Source organism: Emys orbicularis, chromosome 1 (genome assembly GCF_028017835.1).
Source record: "Emys orbicularis isolate rEmyOrb1 chromosome 1, rEmyOrb1.hap1, whole genome shotgun sequence".
In the NCBI taxonomy this organism is placed as follows: domain Eukaryota; kingdom Metazoa; phylum Chordata; order Testudines; family Emydidae; genus Emys; species Emys orbicularis.
The window spans coordinates 130,125,077-130,146,737 of record NC_088683.1 but is presented as its reverse complement, the minus strand read 5'-3'; the positions used below and the strand labels follow the sequence as shown (position 1 = coordinate 130,146,737).

Here is a 21,661-nt window from a genome sequence, read left to right as displayed (position 1 = left end):
AAACCTCTCTAGGTTAATTTCATTCTCTTTCCAGTCCATTTCACTTTGTGGTTGTCCGGTCTCAAAAACAGTGCTGCTGTTTGAGTTGACAACACTGCACTGACATGTTTTCAAGTTATTAAAAAAATTAACTCTTTTCAATGAAATTTTATAATGAAAATCCTGTCTTTTCATATTAGGCTTAGTAAATCCCTCCCTTCAAAAAATTAGAATTCAGGGCCTAAACTATGTTGACAATGTCTCTTAAGTTTTCCACTTCCGATGCTTTTTGTGCTCTATAAATCGAATTAACTGTAATAAGAAAATAATAGGACATAATGTTTGTTTTACAAGGTGATTGATCTCTTGGCAGCCTGGCAGGCTTTTTTATTGATTGATTGGTGGATAATGTCAGAGTGGATATGTCCTGAAGGTAAAAAGCTGACACTTAAATCCATGTGTGACAGATTACCATCTGTATTTGAAGACAGGTTTCTTCTGGAAATTGCAAAGATTTCCAGAAGAAAAGGAAGAAAGTGACATGAGAGAAATTTGTTGAAACCTGCCTCAACCTTTCCATGCTCTGAGAACATTTGCACAAAGCTCTGTGCTTTGTGGGCACCATGTTTTCAAGGAGAGAGGGATTTAACTTTTATTCGGTCCATCCTTGTCTGACCGATCTAGTTTTAATTTTGGTAATTAAGGAAATGCCTTACTGAACAACCAAACCCACAAAACTAATTAAATGGAAAACTTTTTAAGTTGCTACTTGGTGGCTAATGATTATCATATATTATACTTAATTAGCTCCTTGGGAGGGAAAAGCTGGTGATGTGGTTAAAGGAAGGGAATCAAGGAAGATGGGTTATGTGCTTGATTATTTCTTTTTCTGGCTGTTTCTTACTTCATGTGTGATGCTAGGCAAGTCACTCATCATCTCCTTCCCATCTTGGTTTTCCCATCTGTAAAAAATTACCATAACAATACTTACCCAACTCACAGGAATGTTATGAAGTTTTAATGCATTGAAATTTGTAGCATGCTGACCTTTGTTATCATCAGATGTGGGAGGCACTATATAAGCATTCAGGTAGTATTTCCTCCTGAGAGATGTAAAGCAATTTATAGGCCATGAGCTATATTCTGAATTTACATTCACATGTGCAGCAATGGAACCTGCATGCATGTATCTGAAGGCAGAATATGATCGTATAGATCTTAACCCACCTCCAAAATGCAGCCACCTCAAGGTAAAACACAGCAGCTGCTGAACAGCATGCAATTGCCCTAAACAACTAGTACTTTGGGATAGGAAGTGAAGAAAATTGCATCCAAATTAAACTGTGCAATATCAACTTTAAAATGAGTAGGACTCAAAAGTAATATTCTTTGATAAATAAGGGGGGGGAATCCGTTTTGCTAAAGGATTGTTCCTTGTAATGAGATTGCATAAAGACTGAGGTGGGAAAGAGGAAAACATTGGTTATTATATCAGTAAAATTCATATGAAACCCATATGGAAAAATACAATATTTTTTGCTTATATACCACTGTTTCTCTCTTGAGCTTAAAGAGGCAAGTATTATTATTCCATTTTACATATGGGGTAATTCAGGTAGCGAGATGTTGAGTGACTTACCCAAATTCTTAGTAGAAGTCAGTAGCAAAACTGGGACTATAACTCCGGACTCCATACAATCCACTAGACCACAACCGTCCTGACGTTTTTCAGGAATAGCATAGCCTAAATTCAGACTTAGATTCCATTGCAACTCCATCGAAGCCAATGGGGTTGCGACACTGGGGCTGAGGACAGAAATTGGCCCTATAGAGCTAATAAAATGTACTGGACATACACTATTTGAAATATTACAGAACTAGCCAATTTTTCTGATATTTAAAATAGCCCATGGAATATGAACAGTGCTGTTGATATGTTTACATTACTTCCTACGTGTTAAATATATTTCAGATATATTGTCAGATGATACATATATTAAACATAGTTCTATTATTTGCCATATAGTTTTAATACCGTGAATATTGGCCACTCTGGTCATATTTTGTATGCATGTTTATTTATTGGTGTATATTCTACATAAGTGTGCAGTGCACAGCTGTGCCTTCTGCCCCAGCGACAGAAGTTCTGCCTAAGCAGTGTAGCCTAGTGGATAGTGCATGGGTTTGGAGCCCTGGGTTCTATTCCCTAGTCTGCTGGGTGACCTTGAGCAAGTCACATCAGTTCTCTGTGCCTCAGTTTCCCAATCTGTAAAATGGGATAATGCTATTGGCCTCCTTTCTAAAGCACTTGGAGGCCTACTGATGAAAAATGCTATACAAGAGCTAAGTATTATCATAACTCAGTGGGAGCAACTCAGTAGAGAACGCATCAGCAGACCAGAGCTCTGAACAGTCCCATGTTTCACAGGATTGTTCCTTTTTAACCCACAAACCCTTCCTTCCTGTCAGGGGAGCCAGGCCAAACCTGAGCAGCACTGCAATTCCATGCACTGGGGCCAGGCGGACACCTGGAGTGGGGAGCCAAGCCCAGCCAGCCCTGTGGGACAGGTGCCACATGAGCTGCCACTCCAGGGTGAGTGTGGCTAGGGTCACTCTGGAACTCCCCTCCCATGGTCTTCCCTCCATCCCACCTTATCCCTCCAGGACCTCCCACTACCACCAGGGATAGCACCCAACACCGTCCCACACACACACACACGAGCCTCTCATCCCCCCACGAGCGCAGGACTGTCCCGTTTTAGCCTCTTCGAATGTTGGGAAGTATGGAAGACTAATATCTATATCAGCAAGGGCAATTGTAGTAACAAGATTTTCAAATGATTGGCAACTTTTAAAGGCAGAAGAGCAAGGTCTGGTCAATACTTAAAACTTAGGTTGACATAGGTACAGCACTGAGGGGTGTGAAAAACTCCACATCCCTAACTGCCATAGCTGTGGGACAGCTGCAGCTAGGTTGATGAAAGAATGCTTCTGTTGACCTAGCTACCATCACTCAGGGAGGGGGAGTCCCTACAGTGATAGAAAAACCCCTCCCATTGCTGTAGTCTGCATCTACACTATGGGATTACAGCAGCATATAACTATGGCATCGGAGCTATGCCACCATAGCGTAGACGTGGCCTGACACAGAGAGATGGTACGACAGTGACATGGGGAAAAAGAGATACTGTTAGGAAAAATTAGCTAGATAGTCCACTCCCTGGACAAATTAGATGTAATTATCCAGGACAGGGGCAGCGAAAGTGTGAGGTAACACCTCTGCAATGGAAATATTATGGGGACTCCACCTCCATATAAACTCATGCATACCAGGGGGCTGAAGGGGTGAGAGAGAGGTGAGATAGTGGATGTCGCAGGGCCCAGGGAGGAGGAGAGGCAAGAGCAGGACCCAGAGGGGCTGGAGCAGATGCTGCGGGACCTAGGAGCAGGGAGCTAGTGTAAATGGTGAATTCTCTGTAACTTGAAGTCTTTAAACCGTGATTTGAGGACTTCAGTAACTCAGCCAAAGGTTAGGGGTCTATTTCAGGAGTGGGCGAGGTTCTGTGGCCTGCAATGTGCAAGAGGTCAGACTAGATGATCATGATGGTTCCTTCTGACCTTAAAGTCTATGAGTCTTATGAGGGGCTGGAATGGACCCGGAATCCAGTAGGAACCCCTGCGACCCTCCTTTCCAGCCTGAAGCTGGTTGGTTCCCTCCCCCTCCGACTGAGTATCAGTACCTCCTGTCACTCCCCCTCCTATCCCTCTGCCTCCCCTGTCCCGTCATGGATATTCTAATATTGGCTTTGTTAGTCCTGATAATCTGTCATTAATCAATGTAACACGGGGTGTGAAGTTTTTGTAACCATTTGAGCTTGGTCTTGGAGTATATTGTTTTCTGGGTGTGATAGCATTTTAAAACTGTAAAGGGTTAGACAGACACATGCAGTTCAAATATTTGTCCAGCCATTGAAATGAAGAGCCTCACTTCCAGCATACAAGCTTGCTTTGTAAATTGTTGTCAGGTATCTGTCTAAGAGAGAAGTGGTGATTGCACATTGATTGCCCTTTCAGTGCCTTTTAACCAGCTTATGTAAAGTTTTAAATTATATGATATCCAAAAAACCTGTACTTTTTAATTTATTCTCCTGCATATAGCAAGGCAAAATTTTGGCTGTGTAAACACACACACACACACACACACACACACACACACACTCACACAAATCTGATCCAAACCAGGTCCTTCCAAACATTTGCAAACCTACATGAATTATGCTGAGCAGATCTTAGTCACACAGCACCAGTCATCTCCATTCATCTTCACAAAAACATGAAAAGAAAAACAGCAAATGACTGGCAGTTCCCTCTGGTCAATTTGAAGCCATGCAACTTATCACAAGACATTTGTGTTTTCTGTTCCTTTTTTTAAAACTGTCCCCTCCACCCGACTCCCAGTTTAAGTTCCTAAGACAATTGAGGACAATCCTATGCATAAAGCAATTCTACATTTCAGAATCGTATTTACTCTCCCTACTCCATTCATCTACAATTAGTTTGTAAGGATTATAAAGAATAGATGAAGCTTTACAAAATGTTTACAAAAAAGCAGCATTTAAAAAAATGTACTTGGATTCATTCACCAAAATAGTGGGCCATTCGCAAAAGATTAAGACCCTGATCCTGCATTTGGATCACATATACAGACCCTTGAACCTTCATAACTGATTTTGGCAGGGGAGTCCAAAAGGGTGTAGGCTCTGCAGTAGCAGAAGAATGGCAGGATTTGAGCCGCAACTTAAAAATGTAGTTTGAGATGGGCCTGAGCTGCAAAGTCTGAATCTTTACTTTTCCCCACTTCAGGGGTGTTCCAAAGAAACAGGGTTTTGGTTTGTTCCCCAAGACAGAAATAGGGGGCCGCTTGTAAAATTTGATTCTGGGTCCAAAATCTTCCAATGGTTTGGGTTGTTTGGATGCAGGAGTTTTGATCTATGCCCATATCTAAATCTAATAGTTAAATTTATTTCTCCTAAAGTATAATTATATCATTCAAGATGATTTTTCTACCTTTGTATTAACCACATTTTAAAATTTTATTTTATCTTAATTTTATAAAAATTATTGAGAGAGAAAAATGGGACAATTCGGGAGGTAATGGGACTTATTTAGAAGCTTGAGTGCAGAAGCTGTTGCCTATGCCCCTCCTTCCACAAAATAATAAATATGACCTGATATTCCTTTGATTAGTAAATTCTAATGCCCTAGTGGTTTTTATATATAGTGTATTTTCCATTTCTACCTTGCTACATATTCCTCAATGTTTATAATTCAGCGTTTGTGGTGTGTCAATCACGTGGATGAGTAAAGGATCTCTTAATGATGCTGACTTACTGCAATAAAAAAAGAGCCTTCGGGGTTTCATTATTAATACATTGTAAACCCATCACACACCTTAGCCTGCATATTTGAAATGAATGGCAGGTTGTCTGAGCAAAGCAATCTCCAAACACTTCAGTTTTCAAGGCACTTTAAGACCCACCCCCTTGGAAGAGTGCACCATTTCTGCATTTTCACATTCCTTGGGATACTGCAGAACAGAAAGCTGTGGAAAGAGAAAAAGAGAGAGAACTGAAACCTCTTGAATGTAATCTCTGTTACCACCTGAAAATGATACGCGCTGAAATCAAATGCAGTTGATAGTCCTCATTCAGGCAAAGCTCCATTAACTTCACTGGGATGTTTGAGTAACGAGTGCAGGAATTTTCCTAAATGTCGGGTATTCAGTGATCAATTTCCACCAGGTATTATTTTTCCTTCCATGATTTATGTGAATATAGAAGATTCCGCGAAGGATAGACATTTTTTTGGAGACTTGGTGCAATTCACATCAGCCACTTGGACATACTGAGGTTGGGCACCAATCAGTTTAAAGATAAATGGGGCCCTCACCCTTTCACACAAGCAGGACCATTTGTTATTTTCACATGCCTCATAACAAGAGTTATTTATAGCTGTGGAAAGAAAAATAGTGGGGATATAGGCTTGGTGCAATTTATATGAACCAGTCAGACATGATATGGTTGGATACTGTTCACTTTCAAGTGAAATGCAGCAATGCTCTGCCCTCCATAGAGTGAAATAATTTTTACATGCCTTGTCAATCTCGTTATGCCCATGGAAAGAAATACAGTGAAAGCAGAGACATGGCGCTATTTATCCTTTTTAGAATGTTTTTGCAGTTAACAGTTTTGACCTCCATTGTGTTTTGAAGGTCCTGGTTTCGAAAGGCCGCACGAAAACTCACCCCCACAGACAGTATTTCAACTAAAAGGACTAAAAAGGACCAAAGTCATGTGGGGGATTGGGGAGAGGTTCTCCTTCTTTGGACTTTCTCTTCTTTGGACAAATCCTGATCCAGATTCTCTGCTGGTATAAATTTGAAAAGCTGTATTTTTAATGGAGCTCCACTGATTTACACCAGCTTAAGATCTTACCCTCTGATTCAGGAAAGTTTTATTTAGATCCCATATCATCTTCACAGACCCTGAAAGGAAAGCTAAATGCTACTAGAATTTGGTATCGAACATGGTGAAATACAGTGGTCATCAGTCAGTCCTTCTCCACAGTTACCCCACATGTTGTCTGAGCAGTGATTTCAGCAGTGATTTCCTGTTCAGAGTACATATGCTCAGAATATAGGGCAATGTAGCAGCTCAGATATCACAGTGTGTTTACCATAAGTAAGAGATACCTTCTTCATGATGGGTAACTACTATGTGTACAGCACATGACATGTTATAGTTAACATACACCTCTACCTTGATATAACGCTGTCCTTGGGAGCCAAAAAATCTTACCGCGTTATAGGTGAAACCGTGTTATAGCGAACTTGCTTTGATCCACCGGAGTGCACAGGCCCCCCCCCCCCCGGAGCACTGCTTTACCGTGTTATATCCGAATTCGTGTTATATCAGGTCGCGTTATATCGGGGTAGAGGTGTAAAATCTGGAATTCCTTTTTGGCTAAGATTTTTAACTCCGCTTGGAGATTTTTATAATCTGTAGTTATATATACTCTAGAAAAGCTTGATGGTTGGGATCTCCTGGTTTTGAACAGTGATGATCTTTCATCATGAGATCTGTAAAGCAATCCCAACTGTGCGGAATGGGATTGGAAAGAATCATTAATAAGACTGGAAACACTTGCAGAAGAAATAAGTCAAAAGGACTTGTGATGTATTGTTGTTGTTTTTATTGAGACGGGACTGTTTTAGCCACAATTTGACATCAAATGGGATCTGTCTCCAGTCTTTAGGGCCATGATCTTCTGAAGTGCAGTCCAGGGTTTCTCTTTGCTAAAGGCCAACATTTTCAGATTTGGAAGCCTAAAGCTACTGTTTTAGACACCTGACTTCAGGCACTCAAGTTTGAAAATGTATAGCCAAAGAACTCACTCCAATTGTTTTTTACACTGATTCAACCTGGAAAGCTCAGCTTGCATGTAACATGCAAGTAAGGTTTCTTCTGTTAACTCAGTTTTATAGGTGTTTTGCCTACGCACAAAGAATTCAACTAGCCTTCCAAAAATCACATAAGGATTGATTCTGCCATTACTCCCATTGAGTAGTATCTTATTCTATGAATAGTCCCATTGAAATCAATAGGACAACTTGCAATGTAAGGTACTACTCCACGTTAATAATAGGGTTTAAGAATCGAGCCCACAGTAAGGCTCACCCTTACGCCCAGAATTTTTAGTATCAACCCACTGGATCACAATGTCTTCCTCCTTTGTACTTGTCATATAAGTATCAAATGAGAAAACTCTTCTAACTGCAAATGCAGTGCAAGCATCTACCTCCTTTACTCACATTGAATAGTACCTCACTCTGTTGTCTCCAGTGGGACTACACCTGGAGAAAGGTACTACTAAGGCCTGGTCCACACTAACCCCCCACTTCGAACTAAGGTACGCAACTTCAGCTACGTTAATAACGTAGCTGAAGTCGAAGTACCTTAGTTCGAACTTACCGCGGGTCCAGACGCGGCAGGCAGGCTCCCCCGTCGATGCCGCGTACTCCCCTCACCGAGCTGGAGTACCGGCGTCGACGGCGAGCACTTCCGGGATCGATTTATCGCGTCTAGACAAGACGCGATAAATCGATCCCAGAAGATCGATTGCTTACCGCCGGACCCGGAGGTAAGTATAGACCTACCCTAAGAGAAAGAGTGAGAGAATCTGGCTCTCAGTGATTAAAAGTTATATATACTGTACATGATCCAGGTTTAAGTTCTAACACAGTTATTCTTCTGCTGTCATATTTTGTTGCTGTATATATTACACAGTAACAGGCATAACTACTTATACGTACCACCCTACATTTTCACAGTAATTACGTGTCTTTTTAAAGATTTATTTACTTGTTTGCTTAGTACAGGTATTAATAATAATTTAACCAAGCATTTCTTTAAAAAAATCACCTCAAAATCTTCCTCTCTCTCCTATATATCAAAGTAATTCTTTCTAACTGCACCAGCTCACTCAACAGCCCTATTCATATCTTTGGCAGATTTCCATTTCTATGCAATCATTCTTTTAACACCTAGACTTGCTCTTAGCAGGATTTGTTTTTTAAATGGCCAATTGATATTCCTGAAAGTTTCCAAGTTTTGCTGGTAAGAGGCTTCCTGGATCACTGGAAAAATCACTCTCCAAGATCATGTCAGGTCTTGTTTCCTTCACAGAAGAATATGCTGGGTGTGTGTGTGTGTGTGTGTGTGTGTGTGTGTGTGTGTGTGTGTGTGTGTGTGTGTGTGTGTGTGTGTGTGTGTGTGTGTAACATGTTACCTCGCCTGTTGTATACAATCTCAAAGAAAGGCATATAGTTAGCTCTTTTGTTCCCTTTAACAATTAGCTGTTTTCTAATGAGTTGTGAACCCACAGTCCTTAATCTGGGAGAAGACAGCTAAAATGGCAAATATTGCAATGGAGGTTCAGGGAAGTATGATGGTTCTGTTATGAAAGGCTTAACAGGATGGAGAAGGGAGAAAGCTTTTTTTAGAAAAGTTGGGGCAGGGAAGTAGACAAAGCTTGACAAAGGAAGCAGATCTGTTCTGACAGAGCCCTTCACAACACTTCGGTAATTATTTTAAGTGACACACACTTGATCCTGCACTTCATATATGCACATGACTCCCAAATGGAGTTAATGCGAATATTGCATACATAAGCAAGCAACAAACAACATCATGCACTAATTCAAAGTCTGCCCTGCATTAACAGAGAATTAGGAAAGGTAGACACGGGGACTAATGGTATTCAGTGGACCCTGTATTTACACTGGAGGCAAAAATCACATATTTTCTTAAGTGGTGTTGTAGCCGTGTTGGTCCCAGGATATTAGAGAGACAAGGTGGGTGAGGTAATACCTTTTATTGGACCAACTCAGTGTAAACCTGAAAATTTGTCCCTTCCAACAATGGAGGTTTGTCCAGTACAAGATATTACTTCACTCATCTTGTGTGTCTCATATTTTTTAATCATTTTTTCAATTTTTCATGTGAATTTAGTTCCTAATAAAGGTTCTAAACCAACAGCTATGGAGACTGAAGTCTTCTGTGTATCCACAGGAGCAGGTATGTCTGGGCAGCAGAAGCATATGCATCCCTGCCTATTTCCACCAAAGTACCTCAGTCAGATTGATCTAAAGGTACCACCTCTATGAGACAGAAGTAGTTCAGTCTCCAAGACCATTCAATCCTTCACCTCTGTTAGCATTGCCAATAAGGGTGGGAAGAGGGAATGTTTTGGTGATATTATTTCTAAAGACAAGGTAGGTGAGGTAATATCTTTTATTGGACCAACTTCTGCTGGTGAGAGAGACAAGATTTGGAGCTTGCACAGAGCTCTGTCTTCAGGTCTGTGTAACTCAAAAGCTTGTCTCTCTCTCACCAACAGAAGTTGGTCTGATAAAAGATATTATCTCACCCACTTTGTATCTCTAATATCCTGGGACCGACACAGCTACAACAACACTGCATACATATTATTTCTAATCAGACAGCTGTCTAGTTGGGAACTGGACAAGCTTGCATATTCCTATCATTATTCTAGAAAGTAAACTAATCTTTTCCCATCCGTCCCTTACAGACATTGATGAGTGCTTGGTAAACAATGGTGGCTGTGACCATTTCTGCCGAAACACTGTTGGTAGCTTTGAATGCAGCTGCCAGAAGGGCTATAAACTACTAACAGATGAACGAACCTGCCAAGGTAATATTCTTTTACTCTGTTTTTATAAAGTGAATCTTTAATTTGAATGAATCTATTTGTTTTTAAATCATTTCTATTGCAGATTGTAATCACAAGTCATAGAATTTTAAGGCAGAGAAGACCTATTAGGTAACTATTCTCTAGGGGCTGATACAGGAGTTTTTTTACGGTGTCATTTCTAGTGCTATGTCCAGTCTAGGTTTTAATGTCTCTAGTAATAGGAATGGCATGCAATTGCAGTAAGTCTAGCTGAAGCATAAGCATCAGTGTGGTATAGTGGAATAAACACAGGTTAGGGAGCCCTGAGTTCTAATCCAAGTTCTTCTCTAATTTGCTGTGTGCCATTGGGCAACTCCTATAACCTTTCTGGGACTCGTATTTATCTCAGTTACACTGGGTTAAATCCAGAGAAGGCCAATGGGTTTATAGTATTGGAACTGAGATAAGAATCTGGCCTCTGTCTTAATCCCCCTATCTGTAAAATGAGGATAAAGAGACTTACTTACATACCTCACAGGGATACTGTGAGAATTAAAAAAACCACTTCATATATTTTATATTGATTATTTGCTGCATGTATTGTCGTTGGTCAGATGAGTCACATGGTATTGTTTCTGTTCCTCAACTAAATGAGCACATACCCATTTCCAACAAACTCATGCATGCACCTTTACAATTCAATTTCTGCAAATATTCGTGCAAATAAAATGCGACTGCTAACATGTTCCCAGGAGATAATAGAAAAGGTGAATGTATGTGGCTGGAGATAATAGAAAAGGTGAATGTATGTGGCCAGAGGGAGGGTAATATAAAAATGTGAGGAAATATTCATGGAAATTGTTTTGCAGGAGATGCCCATCTCTATTACTAAGTGAATGTTTGCATAGCGTTTGGAATGTGTAATGGGATATATATAGTACTAAACAGTATTATTATTTTGGGGTTTCCAATACTTCCCCATTACTCATCAACAAAAAGAAGGAAGAACTGTTTTTAAGGATACACAAGCAATTTCAAAAGACTTTCCATTGCATCTCATTGGTACTGCCACTGTCTGGAAAGCCTACCTCACCCTGTGTGGTTAGACACAGGGGAGTCACAGCAAAGTTGACTAGTGCTGGGCAAAGCACAGATTGGCACAGTTTGTGCCACGTGACCAGACAGAAATAGCCCTGCAGGATTGTGTCAGACAAGGACAGTTTGGCAGGTGTGGAATTAGCCACTAAAAATAGTGACAACGATTTTTTAAAAGGAAGACTCTCTTCATCACACAATTAGGTGTGGAGGTAATAGATTTAACAGCCATGATAGAAAACAGTAATTCATAGTAATACTTGAAACCCATGAGTCTGGATCTTCTCTCACTCTGGTTTAAATAGAATGTCACTCCACTGAAGCCAATGTAATGACACCAGTGTAAAACTTGAGAGAGAAATCAAGCCTCATTTTTCTGCTATGCAGGCTCTGGCACAAAGGAAGAGAAGGACTGGATTTATTTGTATAAAGCTGACGGTCATGATTGAAAGATTTATCAATGGACTTTTAAATGTTCCTACAAATAATGATGAGATATTTTGGGTGCTGACAGGAAAATGAAGGCATCACTTCAACAGTCAGAACTTGTTCACCTGTGTTTGGTTTATCCATGTGACTGGGTTTCTGAAAGAGGGCGTTGATAGTGCACATTTATATTTAGGATGCCATTAACAAAACTATATTTAAGAGGGTGATGTTTTTTTCCCCATTTTAAAATCCTCCTTTTATTTGCTCACAACTTTTTCAATCCACATCCCTTTTGGTCTGATATATGTGATTAAAGTGCTGTTAAACATTTAAATTAATAAAAAAATATTAAATTGATTTGGATTAGTTTTATCCTCTTAGTTTGCATAATTGATATTAGAATTTGACAAAATAAAAATATATCTACTGTTACTAAGAAGAATTGATTAGTACTAGATATTACAGCTGACCTGTTTGTAATTTGCCAAAACTTAATATATTTTAAAATCAATTTAAAAAGTGTAAAGACACGAGTTTTGGCTACCCTTCCTAAAGTGATATCTGAACCATTCTTCTCCCTGTCATGTAATCAGACAGGGTGCTGGCCTGAAAATGTGAACGTTTTTCATTTCCAGTTGTCTGAGGTGGGGTGGGAGGCACTTTGTATCCTCTGGCCAATGCATTGACTGGACATGTCAATTTGCTCCTAATCTATTGCTGTAGCAGGTACATCACTACAAGTCCAAAGGATTCCTGGGACAGAGAAATTGCTCCAGTCACAGAAGTTTTGGTTCATCATAGTATGAAATGGGGGAGAAGCAAGTTTTTTCCTGTTTGATGCCTGAGGTATTTAGGCCCTAAAGACAGATTACAACAATACAGTATGATGCTTGCTTCGAGGAAGAGGGTGATTTGTGATTATTTAGCTCCTGTCTGGTGCTTCAAGAGATAATTGGTGAACTCATGCAATCAGTATGACTGCTGATGATGAATGAAGGGAAGCTAATAGAGATCAAGGAATCACTGAAGTGTGACTCACCTGTATTTTGTTTTGTACTCTGTGGAGAAAATCTAGTCAATGGAAATGGTTATAGCTTTAAATGGTAGGCACTGGAGAAAAAAGTGATCTGAGGTTGGTGACTGTTGCATTATAAATCTTTCTGGTTTTTCTGGTAATTGCTGGGAAAGGCTAACCTTAAAAGTGTTGTTGAGACATTCATAGAAGCTTATTTTGGGTGTTTTAGACCTTTCACGGTGTGAATCACAGAGCTTTAATTTCTGTTTATGGAAGAGCATGTTGTCGTTCATGTTTACAATTTTAAATTCATTTTTCCTATTCTTAATGGTTATTATTATTGTTGTTGTAACTTTTATTTTGCATTCAATATTGCCTTCCATCTGAAGATCTCATTTTATAAGGAAAGAATCATTTTGGTTATGAATTAGTATATTTGAAGAGTTGATTTGGGAATCAGTAATGAAGGGAATGTGTTTGTTGCTCTGTTTTACTCAGAATCAATGTATCTTTTTTGGTTTTAGTCCTGTTCTAAATGCATCTGGTTTAGATGGCCCCTTAATTTGGAAAGTTATTATAGAGGCTCATCTGCAGATTAAGGTACTGATCCTGCAATCCTTAGACAAAATGCTACAGAGTCAGGCTCTGATTGTGTCCATGAGTATTAGTTTCTTAGTTACAGAAAAGTACCAGTAGAAGCAGTGGCGGATTAGCCATTGGGCCGATGGGGCCCATGCCCAGGATCCCCGGCCAATTGGGGGGAACCTGGAAAAAATTCACCACCAGGTGGTGGAAACCCAGAGCCCCAGCTGCCAGGCAGACAGGGCAGGGGAAGCCCCCAAACCTGCCCGCCCCGCCCAGTGGCCCCCGACCCCACCCAAAGCTGCAGGATGGGGAAGGCCCCCCCAGCAGCCCCTGACCCCCCTCTCCAGCAGAAGCGCCAGGCAAGCAGTGCGGGAGAAGCCCCAGCGCCCCGACCCTGGTCCCCCACAGAAGCACGGGTGGTGGTGGGGGAAGCCCCAGCACCCGGACCCCCGTTCCAACCTGGAACTGGTGGAGCTCTCACTCCACTCTGCGGCCCTGAGGCAGTGGCATGGGGACAGAGCTTCTCCAGTCTTGGGGCCGCAGTGTGGCGGGGGTGGCAGAAAGGAGCAAGAGGAGTTGCCGGGCTGCAGTGTGGGGGGGACCTTGGGTGGAACAGGGGCGGGCCCCAGAAAAGGGGCAGAGAGGTGTGGGGCTGTGGGCGGGGCCACAGGCAGGAGTGGAATGGGGGCGGGGCTGCAAGCAGAAGGGGTGGGGAGGGGCCTCCGACTTGCTCTGGGACAGGGCCCCAGGAAACCTTCATCTGCCTTTGGTTGAAGGGGAAAAACCTGCAGACATACAGATCTTGCTAGAAGTATTTTTTTGACTAACCGATGTAAAATGTAAATTAACTGTTGCTGCTGCTGCTTTTCCTTACTACACCTCTACCCTGATATAACGCTGTCCTCGGGAACCAAAACATTTTACTGCGTTATATCGAACTTGCTTTGATCCACCGGAGTGCGCAGCCCCGCCCCCCCCGGAGCACTGCTTTACTGCGTTATATCCGAATTCATGTTATATCAGGTCACGTTATATCGGGGTAGAGGTGTATTTCCATTGTTGTCATCACGCAATAATTTACATTTTTCCATCAAGGGCACTTAATGTGAAACTCTGAGGTTCCCTCACTTTGCCCCATTTCTTTGTAGTCTCTTCATTACAGGCTCCTGAACCAGCTTTAAGATTTTAGGGAAAGTTAATGTGGTGCGTCTTTAACCAACCTGCTTCTGTCCGTTTATATGGCTCCCATCACCGTTGTATCTGAGTGCCTCACACAAAAATATACTCAGAACACCCGAGGTTTTAGTTTGCACCAGCAATGTCCACATGGGCAAGTTACAGCACAGTACACTGGGGCATGCTGCAATTCACACCCCCATAGTCTGACCTCAGGGATGGGGGCATGTAGACGTAGCCTGAGTCTCAGTCCTAATTCCTTAACCATAAGACTGCCTTTCCTACTATAGAGAGACAAAATGGGTGAGGTAATATCTTTTATTGGACCAACTTCTTTTGGTGAGAGAGAGAAGCTTGAAGAAGAGCTTCAAGCTTCTCTCTCTCACCAAAAGAAGTTGGTCCAATAAAAGATATTACCTCACCCATCTTGTCTCTGTAATATCCTGGGACCAACATGGCTACAACAACACTGCATGCATTTCCTCCTACAGTGGGTTAACATCATGAAATTAAAATTCATTGGTATCAGCAGTTTTGAAACCTGCTGATCACTAGGTCAGCTGAGTTCAACATTAGCAAATGGTGCAACTCGTATGATATAGCATGTAATGGATGTGGAAAATGGTTTGCATTTACTTGTTTGTGGCCAACCCATTTTCAGCCCTGGTTGTGGAATGAACCTGCTGTTAACACACACTGTATATCGCTGATGATTTTTCTAGGGCAGAGCTTCTCAGCCTTTTCCATACTGCAGCCCCATGTTACAACAGATTTATTTATTTATTTTTGCTTCCTCTCCTTCTGCAACCACCAGGCTTGAGAACCCATGTTCTGATACAAACAGTCCTGTAGTGAGATGCTGTTTTCACAGAGTCCCCATTTTAAGTGATCAAACTTAAAGCAAGAGTTGTTCTTTTTTTTTTAAACAATGAAGACATATGTATAAATTACTAGTTATTTTAACAATGCTCTTGAATTTAAGAGATTGGAAATTCTTCAGTACAGGGAACATGCCTTAGCATATGTTTGTATGGCACTTAACCAAGGTCCAAGTCTTGATCAGGGTCTTTGACATAACAGAAATATTAAATAATAACTAGAAGATCCTGTATTTGTAACGTGTCATCATTAACAGCAAGAAAACAACCAGGATTCGTTTTCAGACCACAACAACTACAAAATAGCAAGCAGATTGTTTGGAGCTACAATGAGTCCCTACGTGTATGGCCTTAATTAACTTAATCCTTGGACAATATGAGTTTAAAGCCAGTTAACTTAATTGCTTATTCAGTTTCTGTTTGTTGTGCAGTGATCTTGAAAAAAATTCAACAATAAGCACTCTCTGTGCTTCACTGAAGTTCAGGCTTCATTAAGCACCCAGAAAAATGTGCAAAATGCTATCATAAATAACAATTTTCTTTTCCTGCTGTAGGCAATGCCTTTTGCAAGGAAAGGCGATGTGCACATTTGCCAGTACTCTGAGGGGACAGTGGAAGGGGAGAGAGCATAAGTTACATTCAGGAAAGGAGCCTTTAGTGGGGAAATCCATTGATCAATGTGTAATACCTTAGTCAGATAAATATTTACCAGAAAAATACAGCGGAATCCTCATATAGGATGAAATTCACCCCTATGTTGAGGAGCAGCACAAGGCTTATGCACCACTCAAGTTCCACTTACATCCTCAAAACAGGGCTTAAGTGGGACTTAAGTGGTTCAAAGGTCTTGTACTAGCACAGTTTTATCCATAATGAAGTCTGAGTTGGGGACGTATCATCAAAAAAATGAATTGATACAGACTAGTTCTGTAAAAGGAGAGGGCCTCTCTGGCACCTGAACACCTCTTCTCTTCACCTCTCTGGACCCTTTGCATTTGCAGGGGGCATTAAGATCTGGAGGAGCTTCTAGAAGACCACCTCTTCATTCCCATAGGGTAACAGCACTCCCTGCTCGACTGATCGTTAATTATTTTTGATTTATGACTTTTTACAAGTTTTTAAAAGAATGTAATGATTTGTTCATCTTTTGTAATTAGTCATTAAAATACAGTGTCCCAAATTCTGCTGTCAGTCACACCAGATATTTACCCAGAAGAATTGCAATGATGCCAGTTTACCCCTAGGGTAACCAACAGCAGAATTTGGCCCAGTATCTTCATATTACACTGACATTTTCTCCTATGTAACTGTCCTAAGCCACATTCTGCAGTTTTTTTTTATCACCTCAAACCTGCCCAGCAAAGGCTTCCAAGGTCTCAGTAGGGCTGGTGGGGTTTGTTTTGGTTTTTGTTTTTAATTTTCTTTCTTTCTTTCCTTAGAAAAAAGAAAAGTAATTAAAACCACCGGCATCTCCATCAGTATATTTTGATATATAATTGAGGTTTGTTTAATCCCTCCTAAACCTAATTTGTTCCTGAATTTCTGTCTCTGAGATGCTCAAGTGCGTCCTCCTGGAAGTGCTAGTGCCGGCTTCAACATGATTTATGAAAAAGAATTTACACCCCTGAAATGGAGAGACTAAAAGCACTGGCCAGGGCCAGGCATATTGCAGGTAGATGCTTTACAAGTTTCCCTATGGAACTCTGCGAGCAAACTGCAATCCTGACCTGCTGGGCAGCTCAAATCTGGCCTGACCCTCTGTTATTTCTGTCCTGGGCTACATTGGAGCAGAATGGCAGTTGTGCGATATTGTACTAGACAGACATCTACTAAGGACTAGAATTAATTTTCCCATCCCGCCTCCTGCCTAGTCAAATCCATGTTCACTTTTGTTCTTAAGTAAGATTTGAACCTAGGCCTTCAAACTTTCTATGTTAACCCATTGCACCATAGAGCCACACTCCCAAGCCTGAAATAATTCAGCTAAATCAGATGCTGAGCTTTCCTGATTGCTCAATTCTAACCTCAGTGGTTTTAGTTTCAGGGAGTTTGACATGATTAGAACTATATGTGCTGGGTTTGGGTTCAGTATGTTGGCAGAGAAATGTTTCACATAGGGATGCCATTGCAGAATTGCCAACACAACCCTTCCTCTTATTCCAGGATAAAGAAAACTAGTACCCTTTCCAAGCACAATAATTGTGTGGGATCCAAAAGCATTATGGATTAATGGCACATTGATAGGACACATTAATAGGACACCTAAATCCCCAATAAGACTGTGTTCATCTATTCACCTTTTTTTATATAAAATAGGCATTTCAGTGCCTAAGCACTGATCTGAGCTTTCAGATGCAAGATTTTGAATGGTCTAGAGCACATTTGTGTGTGGAGACAAAGTGCTCTAGGAGGTTAAAATAGTTTTTAGCATGGTAAATTTTTCGACTGTAGGCAAGGGCCAGATGACTCGCAGAGTGAAAAAGCAAGTTAGCCATTCCATCAGAAGGTGAGCAGGCAAATTATCTCTGCCAAGTTACCATTTGAACCAGTTTCTGGTTAAAAATGTTGACACTTTTTCCTAACTTAAAAACAAGCAGAAGCAAATGTAAACTAATAATAATTTTACTCAGCTTTCCTCTTTCATTCTTAGCTGGAAATGTGGTAAGCAACATTACTCTGGCATAGTCCCCTGAGGCCAGACAGGAGGGCAACACGGGGGTACCAGAGGAAAATCATACTATTTGTTGTTGTTTTTTAAATATTTGAAATAGATTTTTACCTGCGCCCACACAAACCCCCGTTTGAGCCATGATCCTAGTGGTCAGATTTGAACTTCATCCTGTGGAGAGGAGTGTAAGAATGCCTTCAAGGCTCAGTCTGTTCCCCTGAGAGGGAAGGGAACACCGCAGTAGGTGTGGATTCCACAGAGGTTTAGGAAACTGGGCTTAGCAGCTGGAACACCTACACGCCCTCTGTCTGACTTTTACCCTCACCTGCGTGTTTGTTTGCTATTCTCATGAGGAAATGCTGCACGTTTCAGGTCTTCAGCTGTTGAAGAAAATATACTTGGCTTGAGTCTGCTTCTCAATTAAATCAGGCATAAGTCCATTGAAATCAACAGAGTTATACTGATATTAAAGTAAAAGAAGCTCACAGTGATTATTTTGTGTTACAGCTTGAATAGAGTGGATTGTACAATGTGCTGACTGGTACATCCAGGGCCAGATTAACCCATCACTGAGCCCTAGGCAAACATAAACTTCTGGGCCCCAGCTTCTAATATGAATAACAAACTGCCCTGACACACTGTCCTGCCTAGAAAAAATGATTTTGTTGCATAGGCCTTGGAGCTGGGGGGCAGGAGGAGGGGCCCACCTGGGCCATGGCCCCATCACTTTTAACTAGGTACATGGACAGAACCTGCTTAAGACGCAAGGTTGCGTCACCACTCAGGTTTAGCGCCAGACTCCCTCTGATATGACGGCGGGAGAAACGTGCCAAATTTGAGCAAGTGGCATTGCAACCTGGTGCAGAGGGTCGCAGCACCGCTCAGGTTTGGACTGGCCAGCCCTCCATCGTGACACCTCCCCCACGCCCACCCCATGAATCTGGGCCCTACGCACTTGCCTAGTTTGCCTGTGCGTTAATGTAGCCGCCGGTGCACCCAAATGGTGTAAAACATAGTGACCAGAGTTAGGCTGATTTGCACCAGGCCTGGTTTGTTTAATGATATGCATATTTCACTGAAATGACTGCACACAGTTATGATGGCTCAGCTGTGAAAGTGCCAAATGCACTAGTCAGACTCAGCAATGGGCTGGAGAGGCTCTTGGGAGTCCCTTGTCAAAATTCTGCCACCTAATGAAAGGAAAGATTAAGGGGATTTGCCTGCCTCGAATTATAGCTCACTCCTTATTTGGATGCTGTCTTTCCGAGAGAGATTTTATCCTGAGCCTCATAAAAACGCTTCTAAATGTCTTGCTTTTGGCACATACCAGATTATTCCAAGTGTGAGATTTTTTTTTTTTTAATGTCCCAGTGGAGCCGCCTGCAGATTGAACAGTGTGTTTATAGCATCAATACAGGGCCTAACTCGTATGCTTAGTCCTTACTCTTGAGATCAAGGGTTGCAGGATTGGACCCACAAACAATATATGACCCAGGCACCAAGTGGAAACATTTCCAGTAAGTGCGCTCAATATAAATTGTTTGCCAAGTGATGATACCTCCCAAGTTGGCTGTGGTTTGGGAGAAAGTGGTTCTGCTTCAAGGTGAAAACAAATAAATAGATTCCCCTGTCCCTCAAGCCCTCTCTCTACAGCACGTGCACTCCTGCTCCACAATAAGGGAAAGGGGATTTTTTTTGTGGTTACCCCTAGTTTAGAAGGGATATTAAACCTCACATTTTAGGGTGTTAGCAAGTCTCTAACGATTGTAAATCACCCTAATGTTGCAGGGGACGATCATCCCACATCTGCCTACTTGCATCTTTCATGGTAGCTTCTGGTGCTGGCCACTGTCAGAGACAGGATACTGGACTAGCTGGCCACAGGTCTGATCCAATATGGCAACTTCTACATTGAGAGTACATCACTAGGAAGATAGCTTCCTAAAATACCCTGATGCTTCCCTTATTATATAATGAACACTGGAAGCCAAACAAAATGTTTCATTAGCACATAGAGACTGAAATGCACTTCAGCGCACTTTTCTATTGATAGGCTAGGACATACTGTGTGTACCTTGCAGAAATGGTCATAGGCGCAGGAACTAGGGGTGCAGGGGGTGCTGCAGCACCCCCACTGGTGGCTGGGGCTCCACTCCTGGCCCCGCACCCGGGGTCCCGGCTGCCGCTGGCCCTGCGCCCAAGACTCTGCTCCCACCCCCAGCTGTGGTCTCAGCCTCGGCCCCCTTACCCCGTCCGCGGCCCCCACTCCCAGAGCCCTAGCCCACTCCTGGCCCCAGCTCTGGGGGAGTGGGGGCACGGACGGGGTAAAGGGTGGGGCGTGAGATAAAAAGTTTGGGGATCACTGGCTTTCAGCACCCCCGCTGTAAAAGTGTTCCAGCACCACTGGAAATGGTTGTGTTGTGGACTAGAGTTGTGTTGTGTATTAATGAATTAGCAGGATCTGAGTCAGCCTTAGAATGGTTTGAGCAGGATGATAGCGTTCTTCCACAAACAATAATGGTGCTGGGAGCTGTAATTCATTGAGGTTTTAAAGAGCGGGCGAGTGAGTGTGTTATTTAGTACACCTTAGTATGGTGATGATGATGTTGTTATACCTGTATAATGCAATCCAGTCAATGAGCAGACCCCCTTTGTGCTAGGCATTGTACAGACTTGCAGTAAAAAGACAGCTCCAAAGAGCTCAGAATACTTCAGCTTCCCCATAAGTACACCTTTTGAGGGTGAGTGGCTTGTTTTGAATGTAAATAAAAGCTCTTTAAGATCCCAAATTATTAAAGCAAGGAATGCAGGTTTCATCTCTTAGCAAAGTCATCAGTTGTTGCCACATGTTCAAACATTATGGTGATGAATCTTGGATGGATTAGATTAGATGGAAACCAAAGAACCCTGGACTCGGCTCTTAGCAGGGAAGCAAATGGAGGAGAAAGTGATTAAGCGTATTCATAATGTTCATAAAGTCTACACATAGATCCTGGAGGGGGGAAATATTGCCCCCACGGCATCCCCAGTGTATGTGTCAAAGTGGTACTGGTGTGGTTCCACTGCAAGGGATGGGGGAGGATTTGGGCAGCCCATGCAAAGGGGTACACAACCTTGTACCCCACAGCACAGACCTGGGAGTTTCCAAGAGACTGATGCACTGGGGGGGCTTGATGGTGGGTCATGGGGTGGGGGAGTAGACAGGCACTGGACCAGTGGATCCACCCCTTCACAAATCTATTTACCTCCAGTCAGTGTTGTGGGGCAGAAGGATTCCTTCATCTCTCAGCCCCCGCTCCTCTGCATATGGTCTGATCCTCAGCTTGTATGCTTGAGGGAAGGATTTGACCCTTGCTAATTTAGGATCTCACGAAAAAAAAATTAAGTATTTTTCAAACAAACTTTTTTTGTTCACCTTCAAGACTGAGCAAGAAAGCAGCATATCCATCCATTCATAGGTCGTGCAAGTGGCCTGTCATTCTGTGTCCTGGCTCACTCAAGAAGCTCAGATTTGCACATAAGTGTTGTCAGTTCCCTGCAAAGAATAAGAGGAGGGGCGCAATACTGTATTTCTTGTGTACTGCC

The 21,661-nt window shown here is 42.0% G+C and overlaps 1 protein-coding gene across 1 annotated transcript in view; it reads left to right on the top strand.

Annotated features, from left to right (window-relative positions):
* SCUBE1 (signal peptide, CUB domain and EGF like domain containing 1) overlaps positions 1–21,661 on the top strand; it is a 314,156-nt gene that overhangs the window by 220,040 nt on the left and 72,455 nt on the right. Inside the window, exon 9 of the mRNA XM_065410229.1 lies at positions 10,129–10,251. Coding sequence (XP_065266301.1) covers positions 10,129–10,251 — 123 coding nt within the window. The remainder of the gene's footprint in view (positions 1–10,128; positions 10,252–21,661) is intronic.